Genomic DNA, 13,584 nt, shown 5'->3' with positions numbered 1-13,584 from the left:
ACCTCGGAGGAACTCCTGATAAAATCCCTAGAAGGACTTCTAATGGAAACCCTACACACTTAATTTAGAATGCCAAATCTCGGCTAATTTTAACCGAGAATCGCACAGCCGAATAGTCAACAAACAAACTTCCTGGGACATCAAGAAATAAAAGCTGAGTATCAGTAAATCGATCTTCGTTGCTAAGCAAGCGGACAACGTTGTTAGCTGAGTTAAAATTGGAAAACCGAGATTCGCACAGCCGAGCTCGTGAAAAAAAATCTCAATGTGTAGGAAATCCTGACGGGATACTTATAGAATGCCTGGCGGAACTCCATATAAAATCCCAAGAAGAAATGCTGACGGAATTCCTTGAGGAAACCCTGAAATAATGTCTAGAGAAGTTTGAGGTGCAATCTCCGAAGGAACACCTGATAGAATCCCTTATGGAACTCCTTATGATATCCCTAGAAGAAATCCAGATGGAATTTCTGCTATAATCTCTGGAGAAACTCCTGATAGAATGTCTGGAAGAATTCCAGGTGGAATCTCTGAAGGAACTATTGATGGAATTCCTGGAGGAGCTCCTGATGAAATCCTCAGAAGAAATCTGATCGAAGCACTAAATCTACTCTTGATAGAATTCCTATAGGTACTCTTGATGAAATCCCGGGAGGAATCCCTGAAAAGATACCTGATAGAATCCTTAGAGCAACTCCTGATGATATCCCTAGAAATAATCCTGATGAAATTCCCCGAGGAAGTCCTGATGTAATCTCCGGAGAAACATCTGATAGAATTTCTGGAAGAATTCCAGGTGAAATCTCAGAAGGAACTCTTGATGGAATCCCCTGAAGGAACTACTGATGTACTCCCCAGGAGAACTGCAATGGAAGCCCTAAAGGTTCACTTGATAGAATCCTTATAGCAACTCCTGATGAAATTCCTAGAGGAATTCCTTATGATATGTCAAGGGTTCTTTCTTTAGCCGAGTGGCCCGCAGCTATAAAGCAAAGCCATACTGAAGGTGTCTGGGTTTAATTCCCGGTCGGTCCAGGACCAGTTGTACAGTGTTGACGTGATACCAAGAAGAAGATGCCGATGCCTAGAAGAAATCCTGATAGAATTCCTCAAGGAACTTCTAATATAATTCCTGGAGGAACTCCTGATGGAATCTCTGGAGGAAGTCCAAGTGGAATCTCTGATGGAACTTTTGATGGAATCCCTGCAGGAATTCCTGATGAAATTCTCAGAAGAACTCTCAGGGGTACTCCTGATGGAATCCTGGGAGTAGTTCCTAAAGATATTCTTAAAGGAACTCCTGGCGGAATTAATTGAACTCATGTTGGAATTCCTATGGAATCCTGATGAAATTCCTAGATAAATTCCTGATAAGATTAATGATGGAACTCCTGACAGAATCCCTAGAGGAACTCTTTATAATATCTCTAGAAGAAAACCTGATGGAATTCCTCGAGGAACTGCTGTTATAACCCTAGAGGAACTCCTGATAGAATCTCTAGAGGAATTCCTGATGAAATCTCAAGAGGAACTCTTGATGGAATCCCTGGAATAATTCCTGATGAAATCCTCAAAAGGACTCTGATGGAAGCTCTAAAGATACTCCTGATAGAATCCCTATAGAAACTCCTGATGGAATCCCTGGTGATTTTTTATGGAATCCTTGGAGGAATTCCTAAAGATATTCTTGATGGAACTCCTGATGGAATCATTGGAGGAACTCTTGATGAAATCCCTAGAGGAATTTCTGAGACATTGGATTCTTATACAGAATCTTCTAGAAAGTAGCTTATTGTTTTTAAATTATAAAGGTATTTATCAAATTTTATAAGTTAGCACATTTCCCTTTAAACTCACCTGCTGATGTGACTCGCATGCACCACCTTCCCATCGCCACACGTGCCCGTTCCGGCAAACGTCTGCTCCCGCACCGTCCACAGCTCGTTGGCCAACGCTTTGCATTTGCGCCGCAGGGCCTCAAACTCCAGCACGTTCAGGCTGAACTCGGCGCGGGCTTTGGCGTACCGTTGCAACAGCTGATACAGCGGATGGTTCATGCACTGGTCGTTCTCCTGGAGCTCCCGCGTCAGGAACTCCTTCTCGAAGGCTTCCGCCAGTGCCATTTCGCCGTCCACGCGGTAGAACTGGGCCAACTGTTCGCCACTCAGCGGCACCATCGATTGCACCTGCGGGTAGCGTTGTTTTTCCGAGACGAATAGTTCCTTGACCTTCATCTCCTGAAGGTCCGGATATAATGGTGCTGGAACACCGATCTGTTCTATCATTCCTGGCTCCAGGGTAAGCTCTACCTTCGATGTTTCCTCCCCTTCGAACACCGGAGCGGATGGGGCAACCGGTTCCACTGACGGTTCCCGCTCCGATTGCAGTATGTTCTCACTATCTGTGGGATTGGGTTCTTCGTCTTCGACTGCATCTTCGCAAACCTCGTCTGGTTCTTCTCCTTCTTGGACTGCGACTATCGCTGGGGCTTCCTCCGAGGTTGACGTGCTGGGAAAATCGATGTCAACCGCGGGTTCGCCGCTTTCCGCATCCTCATCCTCAGGGGTATCGATTGGGATGTCCGGCAGGATCAACGGTTTGAGTTTCGACTTCTTTTGGTGCTGTTGGACGAAACATAAAAACGGGGTTTTAGAATTAACAAAGAGGTAATTTGTTAAAATTTTTCAACATTGGATATTCTTTTTTAATCATCAAGACTATAACAAAGAGGTAGGTTCAGATTCATTTTCATGACTTTATATTGAATTCTCTGCAGAGCTTTCTTCCTGGTATTACAACAGCTAGCCCATATTGGTACACTGGGATTCCTCCAGAAATTTCTCCAAAGATTCATTCAGGAATCCTTGCAGATGCTCCTCCAGAAATTCTTCAAGCGATTTATCCTCTTTCTCCGGGGGTTACACTAGAACAATTACTTCAGCAATTAATCCAGATATTCCATCAGAAATTCCTCCTAGGATACATGTTGGGATCTCCAGGTAGTCCTCTTCAGGGCACCATCGATGCATCCAGGGATCGCTGCAAGGATTCAATCAGGGAATTCTCCAAGGATTCCACCTGGTTTCTGGTGGAACGATTTTTTCAGGGATTCTTCCAAGAATTCCTTTCCTTCCTGAAAAATCACTACTTGAATTACTCCAAGGAATTTTCCAGGTAATCTTCAATGGATTCCCTTAGACATTTTTTCTAGTCTTCTAAAAATTCCCGCAGGGATTTTTTAAAGAATTCCCCAAAAGATTAATCATGGAAAGGGTGAACACGAAATTATTGTGGCACCGAAAATGTCATGCCAATTTTTTTATAATGTTTAGAATCAAACCAAAATTTTAGGGTAGTTCTATACATATATTTACTTCAAAAATCAAAAGACAAGTTAATCGATGGAGCCTTGAGTGTAAAATTGAAGGCATTTTCGCTTGATGCCCTCCATCAAAGTCTTTACAGTGTCATCCGGTACCAGTTTCTCAGTTTTTTTTCATTTTCTTAACATGTCCTTCTCGTCTTTGACAGTCTTCTTGCTCTTCCGAAGTTCCCGCTTCATTATTGCCCAGTACTGCTCCACCGGGCGCAGCTCCGGACAGTTTGGCAGATTCATGTCCTTTGGAACAAAATGAACAGAATTGGCCTCATACGACTCCAGGACACTTTTAGAATAGCGGCATGATGCCAAATCTGGCCAAAATAGCGGAGCTTCGTCGTGCTGGTGCAAGAACGGCAAAAGGCGCTGCTCTTGGTACTCAGATTTGTAGGTCTCGCCATTTACTGTGCCCTTTGTCACGAAAGGCTTACTCCTCAGTCCGCAAAAGCAGATGGCCTGCCAAATGAGATATTTGGGGGCGAACTTCGACATTTTCTTCTTCTTAAATTTGTCGTCCACATCGAACTTGCTCTTGCCGGTGAAAAACTCCAACACCGGAATCTGCTTAAAATCGGCTTTTATATACGTTTCGCCGTCCATCATACAGCAGCCATATTTTGTCAGCATCTTCTCGTAGAGCTTCCTTGCCCGAGTTTTAGCCGTTGATTGTTGCCGCTCATCGCGGTTTGGGAAGTTCTGTACCAGAGTTGTTAACGTTAATCAACGATAAACGCCGTTAACGTTGATTGTGCACTGGATCAACGTCAATGACGTTGCGTTAATTTTCATGGCTTTCAACGTTAACGTGTTTGCGTTGAATCAACGTCAACGATCATCGCTAACCTAAGCGTTGATTGTATGTTTCGAAAAGGTTCTCAGAGAATGTTTCGAAAAATCAATAAACATCACGTTTCTATGCTGATACCCCGTATCCATGGAAAAATGAGTGCAAAAAATCTAAGTTCACAGTGCAGGCACACAACAGTCAACCTTTTTGAACGTCAGTTTGTGATTGCTTGGAAGAACTTTTACAAATTGCAAATATTTTCCTAGCAATATTGTATTCGTCCTATGACCTCTGGCCGTTCCAGCAACCCACAACAATTAGCTAAAACCGTCACCAAAGAGCGACTTCCGTTACCTCCAGCCAGCACACGGCGTCCTTTTTTACCCATCCAGCAACCAAATGGATGACCCGACATCTCATTTCTAAATACAAGTTGCCATAATACCCTAACATACTAAAGCAGACAAAAGTTCTCATTGCAATCGAAAGTGTCAATGGTCGTAGAGCAGATTTTCTCACTTCCGATATTGTGGAGCTCTAATATAAACGGCATTTTTCACCATATCCGACTTAGTGAAAATCAGTTAACTTTCCAATGAGATCAAGTTTTTTTTCTTCTAAATAATCGTGTCTGAACATGGTATGTTTCAGTAGTGTCTAAGTTGAAACTGTCCACACAATTCGCAATTATCTTGTTTTTATGTTAGTAATAAAATGTTCACTCGTTATTTATTATTATATGAACTGCATCATTTTCTGGGTTTCTACATTTTCCTATTTATAAATCAATCGAATATGACAGCAAGTAATTATTTTATTTTTAGATATTGGAATCTTCAACTTTTCAACGTTAGAAATAACGAAGTCGTTGACGTTGAATCAACGCTGTACGTTAACGTTATCGTTAAATTGTTTTTCAATGCAATCAACGCAAGCTTCGTTAAACGTTACAGGTTAACGTCAACGAAATAATGAAACGGCGTTAATCGTTGATTAACGTTAACAACCCTGTTCTGAACGTTGTATGTATGTAGTCCAGCTCTCTTCTTTGCATTCTGGCCGTAGCTTTGCGACATGCCGATCTTTTTAGCCAAATCACGGCTTGAGACGTCGGGATTTGCTTTATTCATCCACTTCACCTTTCCCTCCGTCTTTTTGTTCTCCGATCCCGGTTTTCTTCCAGCTCCTTTGCCGTGGTCCAACGTCACCCGCTCCTGGAGACGATTGAATGGTGAATGTTCAACATTTTTCCCAACTGAGAAAGTGTGCAAAATTTGGTTGATTTTTACCCAATGGTAGAAAAGTTATCTCCAGAAATATCCCTGGAGAGATTTCTCCAGGGATTCCTCCCGCATAATCTTCAAAGTGATTCTCCCAAGGATTACTCTTCCTTAGTTGCCTCCAGTGATCCCTTCAGCAATTGAACCAGGTAATCCTTCAAACATCACTTCATCAATTAACCCATGTAAGCTTTCAATAAATTCATTCAGCAATTTACCCAGGAATTCCTTCAGTGATTCCTATATGAGTTCCTCCGAGGATTCTCGCAGGAGAATATCTACACGGGGATTCCTCCAGAGCACCAATTTATTCAGGAATTTCTCCAAGAATGACTTCACAAAAATATCTACATGGATTCCTCTAAAAATTGATGCAGAGATTTCTTCAGGAATTCCTCCAGAGCTTTCCTCGGGTATTCATCCAGAGCCCGCTGCAAGAATTTTGTACAAGGACTTTCCAAGAAATCTTCCAGGGATTAGGCAAGAATTCCTCCTGGGATTCTCCCAGATATGCTTGCTACTCTACGACGACTCGTTCTGCTTTTCTAGCTCTCCTGGTTGACCAGTTGGATGCCGAGGTCAGTTCAGCGGCGGAAGATCTCCCGAACCGCCGGTGCTGTTTCGCGAATTACTCAGCTAGACCCCGGCGATGGACTCAGCCTACTCCGATTCGACGTTGGTCGACCAAGTGCAAGGGTCGGTTCTGCAATTCCGGTTGGAGGATGACTTCCGGTTTGCAGGCGTCCGGACGACTTATTACCGATACAACGCTACGCCCGCTCTACTCGGTCTAGTCCCCGACGGAGGATCTAGCCTACTCCGATCACGACTCGGAGCCCTCTGGTCTTCCCGCCATTGTATTCATTCTGATGGTATTCCTCACATTTTTTGTGTCCCTTTGCTGGTACCATGCTATGTCCTCAGCCAGAGTGATGCAGATGGGGATCATTCCGGCGATAACGCACACTGTCTCCGATGATATCGTACGGTAGGCACTCGCCACCCGTATCGCCATGAGCCGGAACGTACCTGCCAGCTTATCTCGGTTACGTTTGGTTCCTTAGTATAGACGATGATACGGTCGCCAGAAGACGCCTCGTGCTGCTTCTTGGTCCTCCAATGTAGGGCATGATCCTAGCTACGGTCCGACGATCTCGACTCCATTCGGCAGTGACAAGGTTAGCACTTCATCATACATGTTCCACAATGTTGGACCAAGTATGGATCCCTGTGGAACTCCCGCCGTGACTTCAATTGACATCCGTCCTTGGTTTGTGTCGTAGACCAGTACCCGGTTCTGAAAATAACTTTGCAAAACTTTACACAGATATCCGGGAACCCGCATTCTGTGTAGGGCTGCGGCGATAGCCTCCCAACTGGCACTGTTGAACGCATTCTTGACATCTATTGTTACCACTGCGCAGTATCGATTGCCCCTCCTCTTCTGCTTGGACGCTTTCTCCACGCACGCGATGACTGCCCGAATGGCATCCACCGTCGAAGTCTTTTTACGGAATCCGAACTGCCTTTTCGACAATCCGTTCTCGTCTTCCGTGTAGATCGTCAGCCTGCCGAGGAAGCTTGCCCAGAAGCTTGCCAAGAGTATTCAGCAAGTATATTGGTCTATATGAAGCTGGATCTCCTGGCGGTTTTCCCGGTTTTGGCAGTAACACCAGCTTCTGCATCTTCCATCTGTCTGGGAAGCAGCCTTCTGCTAGACACTTCTGCAACGCTGTCCTGAATATGTCTGGCAACGCCAGTGCAACATTAGGGATACCATCTGGTCCGGGAGCTTTGTTCAGCTTCGCAACCGTTATCAGCTCGGCGTTAGACACTTGTATACCGGCATTTTCTTCCTCTACGTCAGCGTACGGTGTGGGCAGCCACGCGGTTGGAGCATGCGTAGGAAAAAGACCGTTCACTCGTCGCTATTTCCCGTTTGAACGCGGCTTGTTCTTCCTTGCTGGCTTCGGATCTAGCTCTCTGCACGCGTCTTCTGGCTCTTAAGCAGGCTGCGCGAAGGATGCTGAGTCTGTCGTTCCACCAGTATGCAGGACGCTGTTGATTCCTTGGCTCCAATTTTCTCGGCATAGTTGCGTCACACGCTCTCGCCAACGCTTCTGTCAGCTCGCCTGCATCCATGTTTGGAGCATCGCTTACTGCTCGGAGTGCTTCGACGAAAAGATCCTTATCGAAATGCTTCGTCTTCCACCTTCGTTCTCCATTCCTCCCCTACACTCAAAAAAATCCACACGTCAAGGCTACGTGGAAAATCACGTAGATTCCAAAAAAATGAATTTTTCGCTAGTTCACCTGACGACGGTAACAATCACCGAGACGTAGATATATATGAAATGAACCCTCCATAACATTTACTGTTGGAGAACATCACTCTTACGTGAAAAGAAAGTACGGGTGAATGAACCGAAATTTTGACAGTTCAACTTCTAGTTCATTCTGTGTTATGGTGAGTTGAAAAATGGCCGGACGTTGAAAGAAAAAATGCAAGTTTGACTCCAAGAGCTTCAAAACCGCATACAATATTTAAAAGATGGTAAATAAACTTTGTTTAAAATTACCTTCAATTCTTTATTGATTTATTTTTTATTTCTTCTAACAAGGCTGAGCGGAGAGTGCAGCACCTTTAACGGCAGTCGCTTTTTGATCAATCAAAAGGCAGTATCGTCGACACGCAAGTATCTATTTTTTGCAAATCCAACGGTGGAAGCGGATCTGGTGGTCTACAAACGGGTTGCAAGCGAATTGATACCACCACGATGACAGGCGGAATTCGTCAGTTTTTTCAATGTGTAGCAAGTGTTTTTTTCGTGGTTGAATAAATGTTTAAATGTAATTGCCTGTTGGTTTCATTTCAATTTCTCTACTATAATTGAAAAAAAAAATCATATTAGAACAGTGAAAAAGAACCTAAAATAAATGTCTTTCCTATCTAAAGTTCCCGTAAAACATACTGGAAAAAATGTTTAGAATCCAATGAAACGCTTCGTAAAAGGTACGCACAACCCTGATAACTGCTACGTGAAACTCCGGTGGATCGAAAAAAGTTCATTAGCTCGTGAGTTCATTCAGTGCCACCTATGATTCACGTAGCTGCTACGTGGAAAGTGCGATGGAAAAAAACTACGTATGTTTTCACGTAGCCTTGACGTGTGGATTATTTTGAGTGTACCATACTGCACAACTTCTCTGGCCAACGCAGTAGGGCAGTACTTCCCAAACTGTGCGCCGCGGCGCCCTGGTGCGCCGTAGTACTTCTTCAGGGGCGCCGCAAATTAATTCAATCAATTTACTCGGAAATCAGCTTGAAAAAACCGTACAAAAAATCGACCATCATTAATTTCTGAAAAACCTGATTGTAATACGGTTAAATTTGAATTCAATTGTTGAAATAATCATTATCGTGACTAATCCTTTGAAGACTCGCTTGACAGTAATTTTTAGTTTTGAAAAAATCAGAAAATGTCGTCGGAAAAGACTGTTTAATAACTTTTTGCTACAATCTTTTTGCAGCGATTACTTTCCAATCAAATTTGGTACAAATCTCTCACAAAAATCTTCAAAATATCAGTGGTAGCCAGAATAAGAAGGAATGAAAATATGCACATATGTTTTCAATTTTGATAGAAAAGTGCTTTCAAAACTAGGTTCTTTTATATGGACAGGTTTTTTGCAAGGAAGAAAAGTAGTGAATTCAATTTAAGATGTATAAAAACATAATCATTGGCTTTGGGCAAAAGTTTTTCAAAAGATAAGCAAAAAATACTTGATGAATAGATTTTTGTAAGTTTTGGCAAACTTTCAAGAACGAGGTATTACATACAGAACACCCATCTATAATGTTTTTCTTCGGAGATGACAAACATCAATACTAAAGTTGTTTATTTTAAATGTCTGATTTTCAACTTCAAGTGACTGATTTATAAATATGATGTTATCCCATATGCATTAATAAAACTCAGAGATGTCATCATGTCATCAAATATTGAAGCAGCTAAAAAAATATTGAATAATATGCAGTTTTAATATAAATTGAACAAGGTTTATAAAGCATGGACAATAAAATCTTGCACAAAATTACATTTTTGAAGTGTCTTCTGAAGATACGATGATTTGTATTGAACAAAATGTATATCAAACAAAATAGGATGGAAAGCTTATTCTATCGGAAAATATGTTTACTTCACACAGCACGTAAAAAGAAAATTCAAAAAAATAAATTATTGATCTAAAAAGCTCAATTATTGGAACAAGGTCGGTTTTAGAAAGTCACTTTTGTTTAATCAACTTTTGAAGCTCTGTCATATACAGTGGTAATTATATAGAGTATTTTTTTTGCTTTCGTTACTTCATAAATATGCATAGAAACTTTTCCAATCAAAAAACAATTTTTTATTCATTACAATCGTTCGATATTACCATTAACGTGTAGAAAGAAAAAATCAAAAAACGAGGTCCTTAAAAATCGACTTTTTTTATTTTTGTATTTGCTCTCAAATGCTTGTTAATGAATTTTTCAAAATATTGTTTACACTATGTCATGAGAGTTGTGGCACAGAATATATTACAGCTAATTCTTGATAACTGGGTGCTATTTAACTGGGCTGCTTTTTAACTGGGTGCTCGCTAACTGGGCTGTAGCCCAGTTAAAAAACAGTTAAACGTCAAAAACTTTCACCATCCCGTAACTGACGAGGGGCGTGCAAATGCAAAATAAGGTTTCGGCATTATTTTTTTAATTGTAAATTTGCCTTTTTTCATTTAGTTTTTAATTTTTTTTTTCAATTCAATGTGCAATATGTCGAAATGAGAAATAAATCACAAATAGTTATTATTGCTTTGTTCTTAACTGGTTTATTGATATTCATACAAAATTCATGTGTGTACTTTAGAAAATTCATTTAAAAAAAATCGCTGCGCTGGATCTACAAAGCTCGCTTGCGCCATTCGTTTTCGATCAGCTTTGTTCTCAATGACCTCAAGCGGCTTACATCGGCAGCATCATTTTGCACGAAGTGAACGCAACGTAAGGGTTTTTTGTTTCCGTTTGCGGTTGGTGCCCGGTGGGATGTCCATTGCAGGAACGAAAACTGTTTAATTCACCTCAAAATTTACAAGACGGTACGATTAAAACGCGAATTCAATGACGGAATGACACGAACACGACGCGATTCCAAAACCGAATGACGCCAACCAAAACTTTGCATCTAAGTCCCCCTCGATTTTTATTTGAATGTGTGTGTGCGTTGGAATGGCAGTCCAGTTATCGAGCACTGCTCGCTAACTGGAAGGTTCTCTCAGCCCAGTTATCGAGCATAAGCTGTAGCATGAACAAAACCCATTTTTTCTTAAAATTTAACACATTTATTAACATATCAATTTTTTCAGAGGTGTGCAAGATTTTCATCGACATCTGTAAAGCATTTCTGATCAAAAAATTGTTTGTAGGTTCATTTTTTGAGAATGTTTTGAAAGTTTGCGACTATTTTTCGATACACTCCTTATGTAACTTATTTGATAGGTAGTTCTTCCACTCATTGATTGTCTTTAAAATCTTGCCAAATATACAAAATTTAAGGCTCAATCGTGCGAAGGTGTTTTGCATTTATTGAGCCAGAATTCTCAAAAAGTGAGTTCTTTTGGTATTAAACACCAAAGGAGATCACAAAGTCATAGTACGGCATTTTGCCCTATTATTCTAGAAGATTTTCCTGATCGCCTTTTGCTCCTATCCGTAACCCGGTGCACGCTCCCTGTTGGGTCTCAAAAAACCTCGAACGAGATTGCAAATCGTCATTGGCATTCAATGAGTACCTAGTAGCTTGAAATTATATTTCCCGGGAGTACCTATGACTTCGATGAATGATCGCTGTATTATGCAGTACTTTGATTAGAATTATCAGATTAGGATCAGAAGGTAAAAATATTCGATTATTATAATTGCAACTTTGCAATTATGTTGAAAATTATAGAACTTTTGATGAACACTACATATTACAGCGATCAAATATTGAAAATGATCGCTCCCTGGAAAATGTAATCCCAAGCCCAGGGAATACCCACGTTAGAATATCGAACTGAAAGAGTTTATGTTGGATTCGTCGGAAAGTGATGGTGCTCTACACCATGAGCGAGGGTCAAAATCAAACGCAAACTCAGTGCGGATGGGAACCCTACTTTAGTAGGGGAACCTGGTCCAATTCGGACCCTGTTCTAATTCGGACCATCAAGCATTTCTCAATACTGGCGCTACTGTGAAGATCGTGTTTATCGTTTTTCTACTCATCTTCCGGCTTGGATCTAACACAATAAATTTGACGCCTTTCAGTAATTTCATTTGATTTTTATATAAGTTTGTTGTTTTTTAGTGCTCTAGTGTACCGTCTGTTAGAATTATTTCCAAGCTTCTTTAAGCGACAATAATTCTTCAATCTTTCTGTGATATTTTGTAATGGAATGCCCAAAGCCTAAGCTTTCATCTGACCATATGGTTTTGATAAGTCTATGCACTGTTTGTGCTCAACTAGATAGAACATCATATTATGTGCGTTGGTCTAATCCGGACCTTTTGATATGGTTCAATATGGACCTCTTGCTTTTCAACGTGTACTCAGTCTATTCTAAGAGCTCCACACCGTGAAAGTCTTTTCGACTTGGTAGAAAATCACAGCAGTTATAATATTGATCAATGGTGCCTTTGTTTCTGTTGTGGTCATGAAAAGGCTTCGAAAATAAATCTAAGAAATACGGTAGATCACCAAAAACTAAAGAAATGAATATATCAGCGACTTGAAAGGTATCTCCATCAATACCACAGCCAAGCTGTGTCCAAAATAGTTTGGCAATATGGTATTAAAAACGTTTACGAGTGCTAAGAACAATACATTCAACTTTCCCTTACCCGATATTCTGTATTTTTGTTCACAAGCTCGATTGAATGCGCAGTCCTTTCAATATAGTGTATAGATACTTTGACCCCTATATCGGAGTCCATACTTCTCCAACTTGATGTCCTGAGATTCGATGATGTCTGTTTCAGTGCCCCATACAAGTTCACCTGTTTTACCCGAATTAAAATGTAATTGACAAACATTGAGTTGATTTTTTTTGCTCGCGCTTACAGAAGTTCAATAAGTTTTGATACCAAACAAATCGGAGTTATATTTTATTACTACCATAGCAAAAAACAATAATATAAAGGATGCTCCGAATTAGAACATAGGGGGTCCGGATTGGAACAGGTTTGGTCCAATTCGGACCTTCTGGAGAATTTTGTTCAAACATGTCTAGTCATGTCCTGGTAGGAGATATCATAAAACTCTCTGAGTAAAAGGTGTGCGCGCTGAATTAGGCTTTCACGATAACATCAAACTTTTGATGTAGTTCGTGCTGAAAAGATATGGCCAAAAAACTGTTACATGTACGCCTATAGATAAAATATTGCATAAAATTACTTAGAATAAAACTGTTCCAGATACCGAGAAAATAGGGTGAAATTAAGTTTACCCAGTCTCCTCCACTAAGCAGAAGAAGCCTTTGAAATGCGCACTTTCCAGTGAAGGCCGTTGTCAATCACGGCACTTTGCGGCCACTTACCTTTGTTTTAGGCTTCTCTAATGTTGCCATGATTGTGTCCTGTACGTTTCGGCTGAGGGTATCTAGTTGTTCTTCCAATTCACGCGATATCTCCCCTTGTGTCGTCAGAAAAGGCGTTGAAAATCCTCCATTTTACATCACCCCTAGTATATGTGGGAATAAGAGGCTGAGCTAGCCACCGAAGTGTCTTATCTTCTGACCACTTTCTATATGGCGTATCGCGAAGCAGATTAAATTTATGATGAATCAACAGAACTGCACACTGTTGTGGGCTTAACACAAACAGGACGCGAGGAATTAAATTACGCCACTACCACTGCCGCCCAATGTCCACACACTTTCGATGTCTAGAGAATATAGAATAATCGTCACAACTTGCACTCTTGGAGTATCTTCGTAAAATACAATGAAACTTTTTCAATAACGTCCGAACATTAAAATAAATCAGAGGAACGGAGCTGCGTAGCACAACAAATCAACTTGAATGTCTCGAGACGAATGACAGACAAAACAAGCACAGAGAG

At 41.1% G+C, this 13,584-nt stretch overlaps 1 protein-coding gene and 1 long non-coding RNA gene across 3 annotated transcripts in view; one reads left to right on the top strand and one right to left on the bottom strand.

Moving 5' to 3' along the window:
- Positions 1 to 13,584, bottom strand: part of LOC5580025 (ectopic P granules protein 5 homolog) — a 76,381-nt gene extending 62,797 nt beyond the window's left edge. Inside the window, exons 1-2 of one of the 2 annotated variants that reach the window (XM_021857698.1) lie at positions 13,061 to 13,584; positions 1,858 to 2,621 (exon numbers count right to left, since the gene is read on the bottom strand). In XM_021857698.1, coding sequence (XP_021713390.1) covers positions 1,858 to 2,621; positions 13,061 to 13,090 — 794 coding nt within the window. In that variant the 5' untranslated portion in view covers positions 13,091 to 13,584. The remainder of the gene's footprint in view (positions 1 to 1,857; positions 2,622 to 13,060) is intronic. The other variant, XM_021857705.1, reaches the window with a different exon arrangement.
- On the top strand, positions 7,774 to 8,401 carry LOC110681582. The gene is made up of 2 exons (XR_002503284.1): positions 7,774 to 8,000; positions 8,068 to 8,401. It is a non-coding gene; the product is annotated as an uncharacterized LOC110681582 (long non-coding RNA).

The sequence above is a fragment of the Aedes aegypti genome, chromosome 1 (genome assembly GCF_002204515.2).
Source record: "Aedes aegypti strain LVP_AGWG chromosome 1, AaegL5.0 Primary Assembly, whole genome shotgun sequence".
NCBI lineage: Eukaryota > Metazoa > Arthropoda > Insecta > Diptera > Culicidae > Aedes > Aedes aegypti.
Note: the sequence above shows the minus strand (reverse complement) of the source record. Positions and strands in the feature narration are given on the sequence as shown.